This window comes from Maylandia zebra, linkage group LG9 (genome assembly GCF_041146795.1).
Source record: "Maylandia zebra isolate NMK-2024a linkage group LG9, Mzebra_GT3a, whole genome shotgun sequence".
In the NCBI taxonomy this organism is placed as follows: domain Eukaryota; kingdom Metazoa; phylum Chordata; class Actinopteri; order Cichliformes; family Cichlidae; genus Maylandia; species Maylandia zebra.
In genome coordinates, this window is record NC_135175.1 from 20,385,652 (window position 1) to 20,408,956 (window position 23,305).

Sequence of the window (23,305 nt, forward strand, 5' to 3'; positions counted from 1 at the left end):
CAGCCAAGGATGAGTGAGACAGAAACACTGTGACTAAGTCAGGGATGTAATTTTTTTCGGTGTTGTTGTCAAATTTGATTGTAATGTAATACACAGTCACTCATTACCACAAAATCTTAATACATTGTTATACCAACAGTGGTAATAGATGAGAATAGTGAACTGTGTTTGAGTAGAGCTCGATCAGTACTGGACGTTTGGGGGGAAACTGATTTTTATATATTGACCCATATGCTTTACACTGGGGCAAAGTTAAAGCGACCTATGGTGGACACCCTGCTACTTACTTAGCCTTTTTCATGGTGATGCTATCCTGCTACATGTGCTGCACAGTCCTGAGGGCAATCCATGTTATAATATGGATACAGTTGAGATATATCTAACATGTTTTATATATAAATAACTATTGTCAGCTTGGTTTCTGTAAAGTACTGATTGTTTGGGTGATATTCATTAAATATGAATGCATTATAGGATGAATACTAAACAAATAATCAATAAACCATCATCTAGGTGCTATATTTACTCAGCCTGCAGACTTATGGAGTGCTAATGGTAAGTTCTGGTTTCATTGGTTGGTTCAGTAGAGCCCATCTCCTCCCTGGATTTCATTAATTCTTAAATAAAGTGGAATAGATGTTGGTGGTCTTTGTTCTGCGTTTTGTCACTCTAGCTTTTCTAGTAGGGCACTGATGCTGTGACTGCCAACCTTTGGCTGAGTCCATTTAAAAGAAAATTAAAGACATCTGGCCAACTGGTTCGGTCATGTTAAAAATGATGGTTTCTCTGTTAATGTGTACTATCACTTAGACTTCTCAAAGGTACCTGCACTTTCCTTAACTGCTACTCTGGCACATAGAGGTTAATAAACATTTAATAGTCAAAAATCTTCCAAGAGAAGCTTGTTTAATATTTAGCCAAAGTCCCGTGCTACTTAAATACATCTAACATTTATCAATATTTTTATTACTCCAACACTCATGAGGTCAACATGATTAGGAAATGTTTCCTGCTTATTGACTGAATTTGTGCTCCACTACAAGGTTTAATTTGGACCAAACAAAAAACACATTTCCAGCCAATGCCACTTCACTTTGAGCTTTGCTGTGGCAAATATTTTCCCAGTCCAAGGTCAAAAGAACCTTGAATGAAGCTGTAAACAGAGACAAAATCAGCAAGAGTTTGCAGGGTGTACTTTTGCACAGAGCTCAAGGCCGCTGCTTGCATGGACTACCTTCTCTTTAGAGCTGACCGGGAAGCCAACAGGACAAATGTACCTCTGATCATTAAGATTGGTGGGCACGTGCTCCTCCGTGATAAGCTGCACCATAGTCGCCACGTGCTCAACCGCAATAAGCACAAGGTTACGAATGGTGCCGTCTGTTAATTGGGGTTTTTGACCACGATGCGCAAAGATGCCACACAGCCTTCCCTGGATGTGAAGCGCAGGAGCTCAAGGCTGCCGTCGGGGGGCAAGCCTTGAACGTCTGTACTCCTGCAAAATAACCAACACTAACTTGCATGCTTGACAACCTTTTACTGCCATCTTTCATTCTCCTCGTGAAAATTTAGCAGAAGGCAGCCAGTTTCCTTTTGATTTCTATGCAGCTGAGGCACACCAAGTAACCTGCTGATGACACCACCAGACATTTGGGGCATTGAGGCGTTGAGAAAGTGTAAATGAGGGAAGCAACAGCAGCTGTCAGCCTCCTTTTTTATGTCACTTTTATTTGCCAAGGTACTGTAAATGTTCGGGGCTGTTTGATCCTAACTAGAATCTGATTATACAGGCACAGTTCAGGTCAAATTCTTATAAGTAAGAAAGGCATCAGTCGAAAAAAGAATTCATCTTGGAGCTCTGAAAGGTTTGATATGACCTCGAGACTTGCATATATTATCTTTTTTCTTATTAGAGTCATAGCGGCACCTTCAGATTGCTTGTTTTGTCCAAGCAACACTTTAAACTCCAAGCATCTTCAATTCAGAGTTATATACTATATATTTCTATACTACTTAATTTTAGATTGTAATGTATGTGTAAGAAGAGAAGTACAGTAGATTTATTGGGATAAATTGTTCTCCAATCATGTTTTCTCTTCTGTTTCCCTAAAGAAAAGGCCCCACGCCTGATTTCTGTCTCATTTCCACCCCTCCAGACCAAGTGCAGACACAAAAGCTGCTTGTAACCCCAAAGGTTGACTGGTGTTCAGATAGCGAGCAGTGGAGTAGTTAACATGGCGGAGCCTATTCTAGCTCTGAAAGCACAAATAATCCTTTTATCTGTGCAGTGGAGACTGTTTAGAATGTAGAAAGGAGACTGTTTTTGTCCTCCTCACACTTTGTTATGCTTACACTGATATGTCAATACATAATACATCATTTCTTTCCACTGATGCCTTCTTCAGTCCTGGGACAGGTGATAAATTAATTATAGTCTACTGCAAACAGATGAGGCACATGATGAGAAACCCTCCTCCCTTTGTGTTGCTTTCAGTTTCATCTTGCAGGACTTTTTTTTTATCGGGGTCATCTATCTTGTATTCATCTATTAGCTGTATTAATTTGTGTAAATTTGCTACTGAGCAAATTATGTGTCGCAGTTATAGTTTTTTATTGAGTTTCTGGATTTTTTGGGTGGGGAGGGTTTTTTTTTTTGTTTTTTTTTTTGCACCTTGGAGGAATATAAGTGTTTATAGGTACTTTAATATGGTTCAACTTATAAATAAGTCCAATGTCTGCAGACATGCTGGCTGTTAACCAGCTGGGTGCCATTGTTTATCATTGTGAAAGTCTGCAATTTGAGCCGTGTATTAATCTGAGTCTTAATTTAGATCAGAATGTAATGAATATTATGGTATTCTGAGCTTGTAGAGCTGTCAATACTTCAGTAGTCACATAGTAGAGACTGTAGAGATTGATTGGGAACATGCTGTGGAACAAAGGTCCCTGAACTGGATGAACTGGATGAGCTTTAACAAAGTGGTAACAAAGTGAATTCAACTCATACTCTCATGGCTACTTGAAACCGACTCCATAAGCAGAAATAGAAATATGTGCGGCCTGGTACAAAAAACACCTTTGCTTTCTGTATCTAACTCATGCTTTCATGACAGTTGTGTGTATATAGGGAGTTTATTTATTTAGTTTTTAAAACAATTCAACCATCAAATTTTTACTGAGGCTAAAAGTTTGGGCACGGCAAAAGGTAGAGGCAGACACAGCAACTGCTGCTGCTAGCAGGTTTGTGCTTCACCGCTGCTGATTCGAGACCCTGCAAAAGGGCCTCTGTGGTGGCGGTGTATTTTGGAGAATTTATCATTTAATTGCTTGGCAAATAAAATTGCCTTTGTGTGGATAACTAATAGAGTAAAATCAGTAGAACTCCAGTATTTCTAATAATGGACTGTCTGTGGATAAATTTTGCTAGCTGAGCTTGCTGTTGCTAGCAAACAGTAAAGCTCAGGGCAGGTGTGTGGTGCAGATGGAGCTCGTCTTGAAGTGACAGGAATGAAACATAGTCATTGTTGATGGTTAGTCTAGCTCACAAGCTAGCACTTTCTGAGTGATGTAAAGGGACAGTTGTATTAAACTGCACTACAAATGGTACAAAATGGTGCAGATACAGTAGTAGTGCACAATACAAGTTAACAACTTGTGTCCTTGTGCCAGCTCTCAAATGTCAGGTGATGTCAGAGGGGAATTTTAAACTTCTCTTTTTAACAAATGTCCAACTTCTGCCATAATACTAACAGTATCACTGTAATAATGAAGTATCACACAGTGCTTGTGAGTGTAAAGTTCCCCTAAACATGGCAGGGCAGGTAGAAGACGACAGGTGCACTTACAAAAATGACTTGTATTTACCTTCCCTAGGCTTAGTGTTTGTCTCCAGATTCTGTAGCCTGCACGCTGATAATAACCCGGTTTTAAAAGAAAAGCGGTTGTATTTCATACCAATAGATAGAAGAATGCTACATAATGTGTCCAACCACAGTGGAATTATTAAAGATGCATTAATTTTAATAACAAAGCCAACAGCTGAGTAATCGAGACCTTGTGGAGGCAGAGCGCTTTGGGACTTTTTGGCTACAAAATTAGAGCCTTGATTCAGCCATGGGAGTGAGACTGGTGATTAGAAGGGCTTATGCAAGTGCGAGTGAGTGGGCTGGTGGGACACACACATGCACACGGAAATGTAAAGCACGCATGCCCAAACGCATGAGTGCACATGTGATTAGGTAGCCCAGACAACCTCTGACAGTCGTTCCTTCTTCCACACCGAATGTAATTACCGCTGTGCAACCTTTTCTTTCATCGTGAACAGCAGAAATGTCAGAGGTCTGATTTTTCTCAGGCTTTCTTCGGTGATCGCAGCTACGCCATGTTTGCCTACAACAACAGTTTATTCTCAGATTGGTCAAATGTAGTGCATTAGTGTGAGCCTCTGTCTTGTGTGTGGATATTGGCTTAAAAATTAGGCTTAAATGCCTTTTGTTGATTATTGAGTGTACCTGAGATCCAATCATGACAGTCTGGATACCGGGTTGTAGTGTTTCACTGTGATCATGATTGTTTTTGGGGTAAAAGCAGTCTGACTAAAATGAATGTTCGCTGATCATTGCGTATGGTGCGGTTAGTGCCAACCGCAGGATCCATGCCAAATGCAGATGGGCTCTAAAGTCTTTGAAATGGAAATAGTGCTGCAGAAGGCGGATGCCCTTTGTCGCTCTCCAGCTCCTTTCTCAGGTGATGGAAACTGAGTCAGAAATTAACCTCTAACCTCTTGCATATGTATATGCATGTGCATTGGTAGCGATTGCTGCGGTCCCATTGTGAAGAAGTGTTGTGTTATCATAGTGGAGATTTTTTTTTTTTTTTTTTTTTTTTACTCATCCAAGGTCCAGGAATTGATCAGGCTGCAGTGAAATCCTTCACATTGTCTCTCTTTCTTATGTCTTATTTCTTCTGTGTTATAGATGATCAAAAACATGTCTGATTACAGTCTAGAAATGATTACTGTCCGCCTGCACTGTGGTGGCAGCTTCACAAAAACAGCAACACAATGCTTCTATTGCACATACAAAAACCCAACCCCATAATCATAGAGCTAATAAAAAGGCAGGTTTATTAAGCTTATTTTCTTTGGAAAATAGCCTCGTCCTTGCCTCTGCTTCCTCTCGCTTTCTCCCTTTTCTCTCCTCCCTCTGTGTCTGAACCCAGTGTCCCCTCCCAGCGAGCTGTTTTCTAGCTGCTTGTCTTGTGACGTGTTGCGGAGCATCTCCAGAGAGCTGCCTGTTTATCTCTCTCCCTCCCACCAGTGTAGCAGCCGTGTGCATGCGCTGCTGTGTCTTAATTGATGAAATGTTAGAGGTCTCGTGAGATTTTTTTTCTTTTTCTTTCTTCTTCTAGTGTGGGCGCATGCGCGTTTTTGATTGCATTTGATTGTTATTCCGCGCATGAACTTTACGCTGGCTAAAAATGTCTACTTATTGAATTAGTGTTGATCCAGCAGCTTTAGTCAGCTGAGATATATTTGCCCAGGTGAACGCATCCTCTCAGGGCTGCCATTGAGTGCATCTACCTGCTGTGCACACTGTTGTTGGCGTCAGTGATAATGAGCGAATCCTGCAACAAGACAACCGTACTGCAACATTTCGGAGAAGAATTGCACCCTGGATGGGTTACAGTTTTATTTCTGTTTATTTTTGCTCCAAGCCTTCTCTCACAGATGTCCATGTAGAGTTTACTGGTAGTAGCAAAACGCAAATGTCAAACATATCCTAACAAAATTTTTCATTTGGTCTCACTGAGACAGAAAAATAGAGAAACACCTATTGATTTGCATAGCAGTAAAGCTAAACTGGCAAACAGAAATCGACCATTTGCGAGTTTACTGAGGTGCCAAAAGTTTTTGTGTGCACTTTGTTTGCACCACCTGCTGCACCCCTTTTCCTTCTGACACTAGGTTGGTACTTGACCTTCTCGAGATGGGCAGCTTCATTGCCTTACAGCCTTTTAGCCCTGTTTAGATTTAATGTAGAGAAATAAGTGAAAACTTGTCCGATTCTCGTCACCATGTCTACTTGCAGCAAAAGTAACCAACGACATGCATAAACACACATGAGGAGGCCTTAGGATGTGTGACTCCAGGGTTTACGGTCCTGCCGACTTATTCCTGTGGCTACTCGCAGATTGCTGCTGAGGCTGAGGAATGCTTCGTCATGGCACTCGGGCAGGGTGGCGCACGGGAAGGGGGGAGACTCAACTTAGTCTGCAAGTAGCTCCTGGCAGCAGTGGGAGACGAGAGGGAGCAGGTTGTTTTGAAGCAGGAGTTTGATGTGTTGTACGTATGATGAAAGCAGGCTGTTGTTCTGCTCGTGCTAGCAGACTTGGCGTTTTCTACAATTCATCACCACGTGTAGCCGGGGCGTCTCGTAAATGTAGTACACTCTTAGCCTCGGTACAGACTTCCATGAATATTCAAGCACATCTTTTATCAACGCTGTTTACAATCTCAGAACACAAACACTCCTTTTTGAGGAACGGGCTGTGAACTGTAGTGGTCAACAGCATATTTCTCATTCAGTCATTGCTACATTTTCTTCTCTCCTGGTTTTAAACTGGCAACCCTCCCACAATCCCACTGCTAACCTTTTGCTCAGGGCTTCCAAATACTTCCCGTGCTGATTCATCAGCCTTATCTACTATGGCTGCCTATTGGAATGCTAAGTGGCTAACTACACTGTTGTGTACATATCTAAGCCATGATCAGCTTTTGCTGTAGCTCAGTGTAAGTGTGATTGAAGGGGATCACTGATAAGCCCCTGTGAAACACATATTATATAAAGCACTACAGGAACCTGTCTCGGTTCACTGTCAGGTTCAGTGATTGAGTGTGATGTTGGTGTCTCTCTCTTCACATCAGGCTGTGCTTATCCTAGCATCTCAGTCAGGCACTGTCTCTTACACATATGAGGTTTTTGTGCTTTCATCTGTCAGATTATTGGCTGTTAGTTGCTCATACTGTTATATCTGTGTTGTGTATGGCTCACACCCTAATATCAAATCACCGTGCCTTACGTGCTCTTTTCAGATAAGTGCATTGTTTTAGTAGTGCTGTCATGCTGTCAGGGGTGGGATTTGGTTGTTTTGTGTGAGCTGGCTTCAGGCTGAGGCACTGAAGCTCGGGTCTCTTCACGATGTCATCATCTCATGAATTTTTCACAGGCGGCCTTCATGTGTAGGTGTCACATAGCAGACTTTAGTTCACAGGCAGGGACGCGAGCAAAAAGAAGCCGTGATCCGCTCCGAAACGTAAATAAAAACGGTTAAAGCAGTTATGAGTGAGATATAAATCACATTGTGATATTTGGTGGCGCTGACTCAGCAGCTTGCATAGGTGTTGTGATACATAAGCTAGTTGGGGTTGCAGAAGTGAATGTTTTCTAAATATGAGGAAGTTTTTGTTTAGGTTTTTTACTTACCCATCAGGAGGCTGTTAATATAGCAGGTGCTACAGTATGGTTTTATTGTGGGGAGGTACTTGACTAGAATGTGTGTGTCTGTGTCTATGTGCTTGAAAGTATTAATAAATGCCCATTTTGTAGTCTTGCCAGCACTCAGAGGCTGCACTCTACCCACTCTTGCCTTTATACAGGTGTGGAGACTGCATTCACTCCAGAGCAGAGTGGAGCAATGATTAGCCAGCTTTTTACTGACCCTCTCTGCAGCTTAGAGACGGTTTTATTGGGAAGGGGGCACTTCAGTAAATGACAGCCTCAGGGTATGTGGGCTCGCCCTAAAGTATCTAGGCTAAACTTTTTATAGGACTGGCAGGGTTAGCTGGAGTGTGTGAACACAGGTGCTCAATCTAACAACTAGCGTCTCATTTTAAGAAGTAGTCCTGTGTGATTATACACCAGAGAAAGACATAGTTCTATACGTAGTTGACCCACTTGTCCTTGGATGATGAAAGAAACGTGTACTGCAGGCCTAAAAAGACTCTCTCCAAGGGGGTCAGATTGGATGTGCAGACATTATTGCTCATTTAAGTCGTAGTGTTAGGATCTGGGTCAAAGTCAGGGTAAGAGTGAAGAGACAGAAAGTTGGGGGAGCTTTCAAAGACTTTTTGTTGCTTTGTGATGTGGGCGATGGCTGATGAGCAGGATGGCTCCCTGTAATGTATCTTGTGAGTGTATGTAAGCTATAAGAGACCTATAACAGATGCATTAAGACACCTGTTATGGATTAATCGGAGCAGTTTCCTGTCCGCCAGTCATTTAGCTGTAATCCTGGCACAGCAAAATCAACCCTGTAAGTAAGAAAGAAGTTGAAACAATTGATTTTCATTGATAATGTTTCTACTAGTTCTATTTTGTGACTTTAGACAAATGAGCCAACTTTATTGGGATTCTTGTTCATTTTGAGAAATCTCTGCCTATGGGGCAGTCTGATTTTTGAAGTTTTAGTTACAAAGTTTCCAAGTTTTATCAGCTGGCCCACAAAAGCCCCTTCAGTGGACCCCTGCTCTTTTCCAAGTGTGCTCATCGGACTGAAAAGCAGTGAGCCAATTGGCTTCATCTGCATCACTGTCACCCCATGTGACAGCTGTGTGGAGGAGGTCTTACTCTCTTCTCCTGTTATTTCCTCTTTTATACCACAAACAAGTGTGCAGAAAGCTTTAGTTATGCAGCACTAACACTAAATACCTTGGTACACCTTGGTTTCTTTGTTGCTGACCTTGAAGATATCGTAAATCAAGAATGAGGCTTGGTAAATAAATCACAAAGGGTTGACTTCTATCAGCTTGTGATAGCAAACTAAAGTTTGGAGATATCCTATGTGGGAAGGCTCCTTTAGATAGTTTGGTTTATTGGACAATTACAGCCCAGTTTGATCTCTAGTGGGATAGACCATTCAAACCATTAAATAACCAGTAATCTTTTTCTTTTCTTTTTTCTTTATTTTGCTACAAAAACAAAACCCAAAACATCCTAAATATGTTTACACTGATTAAAAAATTTCCTCTGCTAAGTAAGAATATAAAGCTGTTAAGGCATACTGTTCAAACAGCTCTTTATCTTCTGTCATCATAGAAACACTAGTGTTCTTCTGCGGGGTGGGGCTGGTTTCCTTGTCGGTAAGAAGGCTGTAAAACTGGCAGGGAAACCGAAAGATCAGATAAGCACTCTCATAATAACTTTAATTTTAAATGAAGTGGAAAGTTTAAAATGATGCCCTCCTACCCTGCAGTTTTCACACTTTGCGAAGCCATCCATTGGGTCTAGATTGGACCCTTTGGCTGTTTTCTGGCCTGTGCTTTTCTTCATTTCTTCCACTACATTGAACTTTTTACTCGTGTCTTCTGGCCAAAAGTGTGCCTGTGAGTTTTCTGATTGAGACCACAGATCACACTTTGATAGCTCATTTGTGCTTCCTTGTCTTGTTTGTGACAAGTGCAGTGTTTTGGCTTTTATATAGCAACGTAATTCAGCTCAGTATCCAAGGAAGGAAACCATTACATCATGACTCAGTTAGTAAAAGTGGAGACAAATTAATAAGTGTCTAGGGTTCTGTGTGTGTTAATGCTACTCTCTCATCTTTGCCCACTTCCTGCTTTGCCTCACAACTCTGCATATGTTTTGCTTTGAAACCCACGACTGGCAAAGCGGCCATAATTTTCCATAACTTTAACATCCATCTCATGTCTGTCCAATCCTAGGAGTGTCCAGCACTGTTCCTCCTTATCATTATTACCACCAGCCACTGTTGCTATGGTTTCAGTGTTCAAATCCCGAGGTGACAGTTTCTCATCGATGCACGGAGCTAATTACTTGATGCTTACTTACACAGTCAACGTGACAGTCCCCACCCCTCCTGTCAAAATGACTGGTTTTGTACTGGCTGCTTGTTTGACTTCTCTGTGCATTTGCATAAATCTGATAGCAATCCAAGTAATTGCTTGACGTGAAGCTAATGTTGATAGTGGAATAGCCAGGGGTCAGCACGATTATAGTTTCACACATCCCATAATAGAGGCCTCTAGAGACTTATTGGAATTTTAGTGTCATGCAATACCGACAGTAAGCAGAGCAGGAGAGATGCAATTTTACACCACGTTTTCTTTCATGGTAACATGCAGTGCCTGCAGTGATGTAGCACTGATGTTTGACTGGGTCTTTTTCTATCACGTTTGCTTTTTTCCTGTTAAACTGAAGGGATAGAAATCTGAAAGATCGGACGTTAATGATTATTCACTTTGGAGACTATTTCTTAAGAGCTAATTGGTCAAGGTTTGGTCAAAATTGAAATGGTGTTCACTAAACGAGGTATCAATGCGACACACTAACTTAACTCTAACTCTAAAACTGACCCATTCAGAGTTGATATTACAGCTTCAGGGTGCCAGCGTCTCAAATGCTCGTGCACTGCAGTAGTGCTGTCGTGGAAGGAAAGCTCTGCGTTGCACAAACTTTATTGTTTTCTGTGAAATGCTTTCCATTTTCTTCCCTCCTCCTGTTTTGCCATTTGCGAACTAAGTTCTTCTTCGTTCTTGTAAAGTCTTGGCAGGCGATATAGGCGATACTGCCACCATAGCTTCCTGTAGTGTAATGCAGTTACAAAAGCACATATGACGCGTTGAGAATTTTATTTATGGGCGTCATCGATTATGCCGACTAATTGTTTCAGCCCTAAACAATTGGTCGGCAATCGACACCTAATTCGGCACACCTTGCTAGTACCATGTTGGCCTTGAGAACTGCCTTGATCCTTTTGTGGCACAGATTCAACATGGGTGCTGGAAGAATTCCTCAGAGATTTTGGTCCATATCGACATGACAGCATCACACAGTTGTTGCAAATTTATCAGCTGCACATCTATGATGTGAATCTGCTGTTCCAGCCCATCCCAGAGGTCCTCTATTGGATTGAGATTTGGTGGCTATGGAGTGCATTGGAGTACAATGAACTCATTGCTCATGCTCAAGAAACCAGTTTGAGAATATCTGAGACTTTTGCATCTAAAACAAAGCAGCAGGAACCCTGTTTTTTGACACTGTGCGTTGGGCTACATACAGCTCCTGCACGAACACACACAGGGTGACAACAAACCAGGTGAAGATGGCTAAGTATGGAAGAATAGCTCAATCAGCCACAATGTTAAAACCCCCTTCTCACTATAGTGCGGGTCCTCCTTGGGTATACTGGAGTGGATCCTTTGGGACTGCATGGAGGCCATGGATTTGCACTCTTGGGTTTCTTTGTTGTGTCTCTTGACTCGTTCCTGTGCAGTTTTATATGTGGCAGAGAAATGTTGTTCAGAGATGTGCTGATCTACAGTCTTCTGTCTGTTGTTAAGCAACATCATGATAATCACTGTAATATGATTCGTTATCTCTGAAGGCACACATGATTTCCCACTCCTATGTAACCTCGAAATTATGTAACCAATTCAGATAACATACACTAATACTTAATCTCTGTCTCGCAATTTCAGGTCAAATATCATTTGTTTACCGATTACATGTTTCATATTCAGAGCATATACTAGAAATATATGTTGAAAAATGGATGCTAGGCATAAGGTGAGATAGATCCTCTGATGTCCTGTTGCTAATAAGTGAAAATATCTGCCTTAGTATCAGCTCAGCTTCTACAATCATGCTTTTTAACTGAATCAAGAGAATGGGGGAAACTGTCACAGCCTTGTTATTCATTAATTATTAAATAGATGATTTAGACATAGCAGTCACGATCCTGTTCTGTCTGCTGTAGAATAAAGACGTTAAAAGATGATCATTGCTTTGATCTTATGTCAGATTTGAATCCATGTGAACAAAAGTCCTGTGGGCCGGTTGTGACTGCATGTAAACGGATGTATAAATTAGCATCAGACAGTTCGGAAAATCGTCCTCTCCTGAGTTGCGCAGTCAAACATGGTTGAAACCAGCTTTAATTTACTTCCACAGTGTTAAGAGCTAAATATTCTCACCAAGTGGATTTCTTTGAAAGGACCCGTTAGCCTTCCAGCAGTGAAATAATTGAGCTGTCATTTCATTACTGGGGTTTTTCCCAATCATCGCTAGGCTTGTGCAATTCTGTGAGGACGATTGACACTGTGTTTTTTAAAAGCTTCCTCATTGAAGGCTCCCTTTAATGTCTAGTACCAATTGGCCTCTCTTCCGCTCTCTCTAGCTCTATTTCTGTCTCAGCTTCTCCATCTCTCTCTCTCATCCCTCCCTCTGTGTGTCTGCCTCTCTTATTTTCCTGCTCTTCTGTGTCAGTGCTCAGCAAGTTCATACAACTGCTTTCAAGCCTGGAGATCTGTGAAATAAACACAAATGTTGGCCTGGCTCACGGACACGGCGCACACTGAATAATGATTACATTTTGGGGACTGAGTGCTGCAGCTGAGGCAATACACAAACCAGTCTCCTCTCTAGTTGCCGTTAGGGACGCAAACAAGACCATCACCATGACGAAACAAGCGCATTCAGGCGGAACCCCACCCCAACAAGCTGTTCAGTGACCGCATCAACTTAAAGCATCAACTTAGATCTTTTGAATGCAGATGTGTTTGAAAATTTACTATGTTGATGCACTAAGATTGCAGATATGTTGGATGTGTGCAGCTGCATTGTAGCTTGGAGGCAGGGGGGGGTCCTCACTCTGAATCAGCCTTTGGGAGGTGTGAAACTGAAACACTTTGTTGTCATTTATGAATATTTGCTAAACCATAAACATCTATTGTCCAGAATTAATTAATTTTCCTTTGGCTCCAGCTAAAACCTTATTGAAGGGTGCCAACAGTTCCTCTGGGAAGGAAATTGGTGGCTGCACATAGATGTCAGTTTGGAGGGATTATTTCTGCATAAATTGACCTGATCATTTGAAACTTTTGGCCATGCATAATATGAGCTTTCAGATATTAAAAAATATGTAAAATACTGTCCACAGATTCCTATATTTGACTTATTTAACATGTTACTTTTTTTTTCTGTCTTTCAGAGGAAATCAAAGAAGAATCGGAAAAATTAAGGTAAGCAGTTGATGAATGGAGTCACACAATAAGGCAGCAAAGGTCATTTCACGGGTTTTGTCACTCCCTGCGTGTTCAGGCACTGTAAAATTCATGACTCACTTGCAAGTCTTTCTGCTGCTTTTGCCTGTGTTCAGACGCGTAAAGGGGATTAAAACTGTGTATGTGCGTGTGTGGGTGTTCATGTGCATGTCTCTGGTGTTTTTGTTTGTGGCTCTCTGCCTGGCTTGTTCCCAACAGTGTCTTGCCTTCTCATTAATGGATTTCTTCATGAAGCTCTGCCTAATGCCTGTGTGTGTGTGTGTGTGAATGTGTGGGGTGCTCATGAATGGGCTTCGAAGTATCATGGGCTTTGGAATGAAATGTAGCATGAATGCCACCTCGCCTCTTCCCCATCCTTTCTTCCTCACGCCAGCTCATTTTTATTTCCCACTTACATTTCTGTCCCTCATCATTTTCCCCTTCGCACACAATCCTTCCCTATTATTTCACTCACTTCTCTCCAAATTAGATTTACCAGTGACTCAAAATTCATCTGAATTTTAAGGTTAGGGATTCTGTGCAGCCAGCACCAGGCTCACAGAAGTATTGCTGCTTGTGTTTTCACCTCAGGTGCTTTACAACTCTTTTCGGATAGATGCAATACTCTAGCTTTGCTACTTATGAATACAAACACCCTGGTTGAGCCTGCAGCCCAGTTTAAATAGGTTTTCTCTGTGCATTCATTCTGTAATGTAATTGCAATAGTAGGCATGGGCAGTGTCTAACTAAGTACATTTCAAATCACTGTTTAAAATCAAATCTTGTTACGATAGCTAAATATATGCTAAGGAAACGGGTACTAAGCATTACTGGCTAATCTAATCACTGTGATATTTAAACAAAGCAGCCACATAAAGCTCATGTTGTATGAAAACCATTAATGGTGTTTTAGGAAATTATTCCAGAATCATTTCATAATCTTAAAAAAATGCTCTTATCAGTTAACTACCACACCACGTAAAGGCCTGAAAGATCAAACATTTAAGCTCTACAAAGTGACCTGCACTCGGTACAGTTTACATGAGTTTACATGAATTAGGTTTTCTCAGTTTTCTGGGACCACTAAACATTGAAACTTTCCAATATTCTCAGGACTTGTTCTGTATCTTGGTTTCAAGTAAGTGTCTTTAAAATTGCATTCTTGCCAAAAATTACAGCGTCGATAACGCACTAATCTGCAAGACTAGATCCAGCTTTTGGTCTTCCAATAAACCCGTCTGCCATACTTTGATAACATACACTGTAATTACAGCTGCTCAGCCATGGTAACCCATGCTATGAAGCTCCCAGTACACAGCTTTTGTGCTGATGTTAATGTCAGAGGAGGACTGGAGCTCTGTCGGTATAGAGTCAGCAAGGGTTGGCAACTTTTATGTGTCTCAGCACGCAGCGACCCAGCTTTGTAACTTTGAGCTGCTGTGTTCCTAATGCCTTTCAGTTTGTAATAGGGCTGCCACAAAGGATTATTTTGATAGTCGACTAGTCACCGATTATTTTTGCGATTAGTCGACTAATCAGAGCATGCATCCATTGGACGTAAAACATACAGCTTATTGCACCAGCAGCATCTGCTCTTATATAACTATCATTAGCTTACAGCTTTAAGTGTTTAAGGTATATGCTAACTAAAAATAAAGACAAGATGATAGTTTATTAAATTTTAATGAAATTTGCAGATTGTTTCGGTGAAAGTTAATAAACTCCTTGCTATCTAAAATATAACAGGACACCGGAGTATATTCTCCAGCATCTCACACTTCTGATAATCAGCTGTCTGCTTGACGTTTATTCAGCTGTGTAAAAACTATAACTTTAATCTCAGCCAAACCGATTTACTCAGGAACAAATAAAATACTAAAAAAAGCCAAACAATAACATTTTGAAGTTATCTAAGTGACTCATATATCATGTTTAACCTGAGTAGCGAAAGACAGCAGTGGGTTTGAAAACGATTTGCCGGGAGTCCGGTGTTCTCACGGGCTCCAGTGAGCCTTGCCCCCGGCTCGCTATCGAGCTAGTGGGTAACAGACGTCTCCGAAAACGTCGGAGCGCTTTTGAAAATATGTGGTGTCTTGAATAACTGAGCAGTTATTTGAGGTTTACACAGCTACATTCTCGCCTGAAAATATGTTAAACGTTTATTTTGTGACCCAGAAAGAATAATAAGAGTAATATTAAAACTAACTAGCTGCCGCCATCGTTGTAAACTAAGCTGGGCCGCGCTATGAATTCTGGGACAAAGCTTCTTCTTCTTCGGGGTTTAACGGCAGCTGGCATCCTTGTACATGCAGTGCTGCCATCTTCTGTTTCAGTCCGTTATTACACTCTTAAATCCTACTACTTATTCCTGCGCCTTTTGTGATCTTACAAAGCTTCAAACGACGCGTCGACTATTAAATCAGTCGTCGACGATTTTGATAGTCGACGTAATCGTGACTAGTCGACTAATCGTGGCAGCCCTACTTTGTAATAATACCACTTGCAGTTGAACTAGTCGGAAAGAAATTGCACAAACTGCCTTGTTGCAACAGTAGCATCCTGTTACAGTGCTACGCTCTTTAGAGCGACCCATTCTTTTACAAGTGCTTGTGAAGGCAGACTGCATGGCGAATTGCTTGTTTTTTGTTTTTTTTTCTTATAAACCTGTGGCAACGAGGTGTGTCCTAATACTTTTGTCCATATGGCGTAGCATCTAGAAACAACAGCTAGCATTCTGACGCTTTACCACTTCCTGTTTTGTGCACAGGTCTTTCTTTAAGAATGTCAATAAATTTTTTTAAAAAGCTCAAAGTTAAATTGTCATCAGGAAATGGACACTGGTTTGGAGTCGGTGTGAAAAGCAAAATGGGGATTGCATTTGCCAAAACACAGACTGTTTACCTGCATACAGGCCAAAGCCTGCTGTATGATCGGCCAACACAGCATGTAATGCAAACAGACTGAAAGCTTCCAGCACCCGATTTTCTCTCCCTCGTCTGAGAACTGTGCTTATTTAAATGCTGATGTGTCTTTGTAGAGATTAGCTCAGGATAAAGATGGAGGAAACGCTCTGGTTCTGTCCAAAGGTGACAGATTTGACCAACCGGCAGCCCTGAAGTCCTGAAGTAGTACACAATAAGATAAATTCTATGCATTCTTTTCGTTTTCTTTGCCAGGAAATTAGATAAGCTTTGAAAGCTATGAAATTAAAAGCAAAGTGCAGCTGCTAATGAAAGCACATGTGACCTGATTGAGAGCTTGTAAGGAAACATGGCTCCAGTAAGGATTTTTAAGCGCTTGTTTCCAAGATAAAGATGAACCTTTGACTTCAGCATTTAATTGAATGCAGTATTCAGTTCCATGTAATAACATAGCTGCAGGATGTGCTGGCTGTGCTGTCTGACTAGAACTCAGTTTTATAGTGTTTATGTTTTATAAGCAGCCTGAGCCTGACATTGGGCTTATAATAAAGGGCTGAGCAGGCCAGGTGACATTAAGCAGGGAGTTCAGGGATAAACCAGCGGAGACGAGCTCCCTGCAGATCCACAACATAATAGCTGAGAGAGAAATTGAGACTGGGTCAGACCAGTAATAAGCTGACAGAGTGGATGCTCTTGCTGAATCATAGCAAAGATCTTTTTAATCATTTTAATGTTGTTGTCCACAATGTTTTTGAAGAAGACTGTAAGCCTGGTAAACGGGTTCATGTTTTCCATTTTTATGCTCGATATTTGTAGCTCCTTCCCTGTCCAATCATCTTTAATTTGTGGTAATTAATACCCATTTCCTCGGCTGCTTTCAGACAACTTATATTATATTCCTTTCCAGCGCTCTAAGCGTTCTCCCTTCTTCTGCTCTTCTCTGAGCACTCTCATTTTCCTGGTGAATTCATGCTGCTTGATGCCTCTTTCGTTTTTAACTGGCTCTGAATCCTTTTTTTCCCTCTTCTCTTCTTGTACAAGCGATCAGTCCTCGCTTCTTTCTCTGTCTCTGATTGTGCCCTTCTATGCTCGGCGTGGTCGTCCCTCTAAAAAAGAGCTGAACTCGTCCTTTTTCCGTTGCCAAGACATAAACAATGCAGCCCCCTCCACCGCTAGCCGTCTCCCTCCCTTTCTCTGTTCTTCTCCTCTTCCAGCTTGTGCAGTCTGGGTGTGGTGGTAGCGCTTAGGGATGCTGTAAAGACATGGCTGCTGAAAGCGATGGTCTATATTTTAAGGCTGTCTCCGGTCTTTTAAAAATTCCGAAAAAATAGCTGTGCAGTTACCAGTCGTGCAGGAGGAGATGCTTTATCAGCATGGACCCATGGCAAAGCTTGAATTACAAAACCTCTGGGATTACTACCCCAGGCACTACATTAAATTCAGTGTAATAAAATCTGTTCTTACTATTCCTTTTCCCCCTCAGGAACAGGATAAAGCACAGGGTCTTCTTTGGTTTAGCTTGTTTGATGTCCTGCTTCAGCTGTGGAGCAAGCAGAGGTTGTTCTTTATAGTGAAGCACGCCATCCCCGGCGCTTTTTCGTGTTTGTTTCAGGCTTGGATGTCAACAAAAGTGTTAGTGTGTCATGTTGATTTTTATGCCCCGTTTCTTTTCTTGTGACTCCAGATGACAGACGGGACCGCGGAGCCACAGTGTTTATCTCACAGTCTCTGTCCCTTTCTTCCTCTTTTTTAAAATGTATTTATTTTCCTTCCCTCCCCAGTCCACCCGGTGGAGATGGCAAATCAGGTTCCAGCACTTTACCGCCAATCAAATCAAAGACCAACTTCATTGAAGCCGACAAGTACTTCTTGCCGTTTGAGCTGGCATGTCAATCCAAATGTCCCCGCATCGTCATCACCTCGCTCGACTGTTTACAGGTCAGTGGCGGGACAAGTCACACCGCAGGCCCCCGAGTGCTTGCACGAGTGTTACTTTATGGCAGCGAACTGTGTGCTGGGCTCTGCCTTTACTGTATCTTTGGATGTCTTTGAAGAAAAATAAGTTCTTTTAATTCCATGCTACCAGGTCGTTTAGTTGTGTTTTTGCATATGTGTGTTTACGTCTGCATGTTCGTGTGACTTTTAGAAGCTGATAGCGTATGGCCACCTGACGGGCAGCGCCCCGGACAGCACGGCTCCGGGCAAGAAGCTCATCGACAGGATCATCGAGACCATCTGCGCTTGTTTTCAAGGACCTCAGACTGACGAGGGCGTGCAGCTACAGATTATTAAGGTGTGCTGCCGTCCCCCTCTTCTGACATATCGCAGCTTGTCGCAGACACGCTCAATACACACTTTAGAGAATTTAATTAGCCGACAGTCATTCCTTAAAAGACCACATCTGTGTCTTTATGTGGCTTTGATCTGCAGCAATCTTTAATAACACTTGCTGTTTGTGGCTGCAGCAGATAATCCTGCTGGACTGTTGAATAATACAATATTATTTTACCTTATTAATATGTATGTCATTTGAAAAACAATCTGTAATTATATTGTAAATACGATTACTTTTTCATTTTATCTCGGAGACTTACCTGACAAAGTCAGTGATAGTGGCAACTATTTAAGTTTTAATATTAGTTGTGAATCTGTTTTATATTTATTGTTAATAACTTGCTGTCCCTGCTTTGTGGTGTATTGTGTTGTTCTCCTGATAGACTATATAAAAATGGACAAAGCCACAGTGACTTTGGTTTTAAAGACTTCTACTTAGCTTCATGGCTGCTCCCCTTTTTTACACCTGTGAGTGACCCTATTTAGGTCTGTGGGCGGGGATTCCTCCCTCGTAGCTGTGAGGTTATGAGCTTATTTGAAGTTTGTGCATCAGAAAAAGTTCAATAAACTAGATTTTCTGACATACTTTTGTAGGGCTGTTCAATATAACGATATATATGGGATGACGATATACAAACGTCTATCGTTTCCTATTACGCTATCGTTTGTTTCGTGGTGTTGCAAAATAAACTGTTTACAGCAATATTTTTTCATCGTTTTGACGGTTACTGTAGTGACCTGTAGCTATATTAATTTCTTAAAGTTCTCTCGTTCTCTTATATTTAATATAACCACACTACAGACGGACAAGCGCCTGTTTTTACATGTTGTCGTTAGCAACAACGATGGTAAAACCATCGCGTGGCTCCGCTGTCCGCTTGTTTGTTTTCCATGTAAACCTTTCACAATAAAGCTCAAGATCCTGTTGAGACTTTTCAAAACAAACTGAATCATGTGATTGAGTATGCAGAGTTTTGACGGATGAGAAGCAAAAAAGAGCCGTCAGGTGCTAAAAAATAAACCTTAGACTCAAACGTTAGAACAGGCTTTTCCCCGCAGCACGGCGTGTAATAAATACTCACAAAGAAAACGGCGGCCGTTACAACCTTTGCCTAAAAATGTGTAGTTTCATGCATCGGTTAAAACATTCGTCTCCAGGTACACGACGCCCAGCTGGAAACACTTTACGCAAGTCGAGCTGCCCGAGATTCACAGAATTTACAGAAGATTTTGTGATTTATATCGTTGTCAGGACGATAAATGTCTTATATCGGGATATGAGATTTTGGTCATATCGCACAGCCCTATACTTTTGAGAGATGTTTGCATTTAAGATTTCGAATGCTGAAACGTCCAGCTGTTCTTGACTGCATCAGTGTTTGGCTTTTGGTTTTTTGCGCAGCTGCGATTCTCGGCTTTTTCTCGTCCTGCGTCAGCAGTTAATGGTAGTTTTTGGTCTTTCCTTTCAGGCTCTCTTGACAGCGGTGACGTCTCAGCATATAGAAATCCACGAGGGTACTGTTCTGCAGGCCGTCCGCACCTGTTACAACATCTACCTGGCCAGCAAGAACCTCATCAATCAGACCACAGCCAAGGCCACGCTCACACAGATGCTCAACGTTATCTTCGCACGCATGGAGAACCAAGCAGTATGTTCGAAGCCTCTGTAAACACCGAATCGCACAGAATTCTGTTTATGTAGAGACACCATGGACAGCTCATCTTTGGAGCGGCTGTCTGAATCACTGATGCTGTCACTAATGCATAAAAGCCAGTGAAGCTAATATGAGTATTAAATAAATTATAGCGCTAGCCTAAACAAATCTATGCTGCAGTCAAATCTGGAGTCAGAGTGGATTGGAAATAATGTCTTTGCTTTCTGTGACTGGTTTACTCGAGCCACCAGATTTAATTAAAATCTGTTGTTTGCTTTGTGTCCAGAGGGACATTTTAGTTATTGCCTTCAGAAAAAAAGGCAAAAAAAGCTTGCTCTAATGTCATCTTTTTCTTTTTGAATGACACTTTTTCCCCCCCTTCCTCACCTGCCTCCCTCCTTTCCTTTTGGACACATAGCTTACAAATCACAGGCTATCTTGGTCTCTGGCCTCCAGAAAGCGTGACCGCCAGGTAAAGCGTGCAGGACTGCCGTGACATGCCTGATCCGACCTCTTCTAAACTCTTCTCTGTGCATCTGTGTTTGCGCATTAGAGCTTTTTTTTTTTTTTCCTTCCCTCACTCATCCATCCATGCACTCATCCGTTCTCTCCTCCTTTTTGCTCCTGCACCGCACAGGAGCAGGTATGCTGTGCACTTCTTCCACCGTATGCTTGCTGTGGCTTCTGTTGACTTGCCCACAAATCATCTCGCTTTCCTCCCGCACCAGTTAACATTTTAGTTTACAGTCACACCTGGGCGCGGTAAACGCTGTACAAGCAGGTCAGCTGCGCCCGTCTCATTCCTGACGAGTTTTCTTATGCTTTGCTTCTTGAGAGGGCTTTCAGAACAATGAGCCATTGATACCGAGTCAGACGGAGAAATGCGAGGCAGGAGTCGGTAGACGAGGCAGACTTTAAGGCAGAGGCCTATTGTTGTGCTGTCGCTGCCTGCCCAGTGCTGCTGCTGCTGCACAGGGAGATCCACTTTGTGTGTCTGTGTGTAGAAGTATTCTGCACGCTGTGATCACAGCTATCACACTATCCGACTGAGGTGGCATTTAAATAATGAGCTTAGTTTGTCTTCGCCCAAACCTCCCAGTTGAGGCGCCTTCGTCCTGTCCCGCTACCGTCACTCGTATTCAATACTAATCGTTTCATTCGCAATGCCGTGTCACTGAATCTATTCGATTACATTTAATGCGACAAGATCAGCAGTCTGGTTTAATTATCGAGAGTGTTGATTTGAGAGTAAGACGCAACGAGTTTAATGAGAGGAGTCAGTTTTTGGTTTGCTTTGTAATAGTCAAATGATTGAATGTAATAATACTGATAGTGTAATTGTGTCTTATGGCTAGTAATGGATACAGACAGGCTAATTCATTGAAACAAATTCATTTTGGCTCATTTGTTCTTCTAATTAAAGCTCTGAATTCGAAAGAGAGTCGCCGTAGCTCGAAAGATCACATTGTTTGGTAAATGTGTCACACTGTTTGTATTTTCATCTGTGACCCACGTCCCCCCCTTCAAGCTGCTGCGCCTCTCCTCTTTGACTCTTGAGTCTGTCATTTGCCTTTTAACCTTTATTGTCGGCAAATCATCACACGCACGCTCAGATGGCAAAATGCACCGCTGGGTTCTTGTTCTTGCCGCTGCTCGTAGTTATTTTTTTTCCTCGTACGGATCGGTGTTTGCTGTCAAGCACTGAAGTGTTAAACTGTTTTTTTTTTTTTTCCTTAAATATCTCTTTGTTTTCTCAGAAGCCTTTTCCAGGAGGCAATCAGCACAACTTTCACAAACATGTAATGTTTTTTTTAATAGATTATGAGCATGTGCAAATGATTTATGACCCACTTTTGGTCTGTGCCCTGCCCGGCTAAAGCATGGCAACACTTTGCGGCGCTCCCCGTCAGAAGCAGCGGTTGCACATGTCAGCTGTGACACATCAGCCGGGACAGCCGTTTTTCCACCAGAAATATTTTGCAGCACCGGCGGGTTAGAGTAGACCCCGTTGACACGGGCCAGCATGAACTGATTCCTTGAAGTTTGTCTGATTGCTGTTTTTTTTAATGGCATGTCTTTCTTCTCAGTGCGTGCATTTTCATACGCATCTCCATATGAACACACATCTGATGTATGCTGGCAAACTGTACTGCTTTTTTTTTGTATACTACAACTACAATCTGTAGTCATCTTTTGTTCTCTGCTTTGACATCTGGGAGTGTTGTGGCTCAGTGAGTCTTCAGGGAATCTAGACAGGCTGATCAGACTTGTAATTGTTGATGAGTTTGTTTATATGCTTAACCTTTGCTTTTTTTTGTCCTCTGTGTGTCTGTGTGTTGCATGCGTCTGTCTTCTATGATGCTTTTGCTGTTCTTTGCATGCTTTGTCTGTCTATGTGTGCTTTGCTGTTATGTTTTGTCTGTGTGTGCGTGTGTGTGTGGGCCCCACCCCTGCTTACAGCTGCAAGAAGCAAAACAGCTGGAGAGAGAGCGGCACAGGCAGCACTCCCCAGTCACTCAGCACACCGAGCCAGACTCCGCCCAGCACCAGACCCACATTCATTCGCCGGCGAAGGGTCCGACACGGGAGGCCAACGGGCCCCTCACCCCTCCGACTCCCAGCATCACCACCCCGTCCACCCCATCGACGCCCTCGACACCGGCCCCGGAGAGCAGCGGCAGGTCTGCCCTCAAAGAGCAGGAGGAGCAGAGGGAGCAGGAGGAGAAGGGAGAGAACCCAGACCCAGAAAACGGTTCAGAGTTCTGCGTGGCTGAAAGTGAACAAACCGAGGCAGACCAAGCCACTGCAGCGGCAGAAAGTAAGGCTGCACGCAGAGTTTCTTCCTTTTTTTCCATTTTCTCTTTCTCTGTCAGTAGACACGGACAATCACAAAATATCTCTTCCCTGATTATGAACCCATTATCTTGCTTTTTTGTTTTTTAAGTTTAATCTCTCCCTGTGCCACCATGTTTGGCCACTAAAAGCGATCAACTCTCTCACAGCTAAGTGCTGTTTAACTGTCGCTTTAAATATATCAGGCACACGGCGTAACGTTCAAGAGCACGTGGCATGTCGTTTGAGTTGTATCAACTTGTCCAGAGTAAACAGCACCTTGAATGCAAACTGTAAAAGCCTCGTGCTTAAAATGCTTTGCAGTTTGGTGTAATAATTAAAAAGAAACTGCAAGAACCAGTGTTTTCTGTTGCAGATATTTGATACTACAGATAGTGTTGCAGAAGCTCCTTTAATGAGGGAACTACTGTAGAATCTGAAGAGGAGAATAAAAATGTTTTTTAGTGACATTGTAACTTTTTGCATGCTGGCCCCTTTTACTG

At 42.2% G+C, this 23,305-nt stretch overlaps 1 protein-coding gene across 2 annotated transcripts in view; it reads left to right on the forward strand.

Annotated features, from left to right (window-relative positions):
• Positions 1-23,305, forward strand: part of arfgef1 (ADP-ribosylation factor guanine nucleotide-exchange factor 1 (brefeldin A-inhibited)) — a 52,346-nt gene that overhangs the window by 3,103 nt on the left and 25,938 nt on the right. Inside the window, exons 3-8 of one of the 2 annotated variants that reach the window (XM_012917900.4) lie at positions 13,009-13,039; positions 17,763-17,919; positions 18,128-18,274; positions 19,785-19,964; positions 20,389-20,442; positions 22,431-22,788. In XM_012917900.4, coding sequence (XP_012773354.1) covers positions 13,009-13,039; positions 17,763-17,919; positions 18,128-18,274; positions 19,785-19,964; positions 20,389-20,442; positions 22,431-22,788 — 927 coding nt within the window. The remainder of the gene's footprint in view (positions 1-13,008; positions 13,040-17,762; positions 17,920-18,127; positions 18,275-19,784; positions 19,965-20,388; positions 20,443-22,430; positions 22,789-23,305) is intronic. The other variant, XM_004546637.4, reaches the window with a different exon arrangement.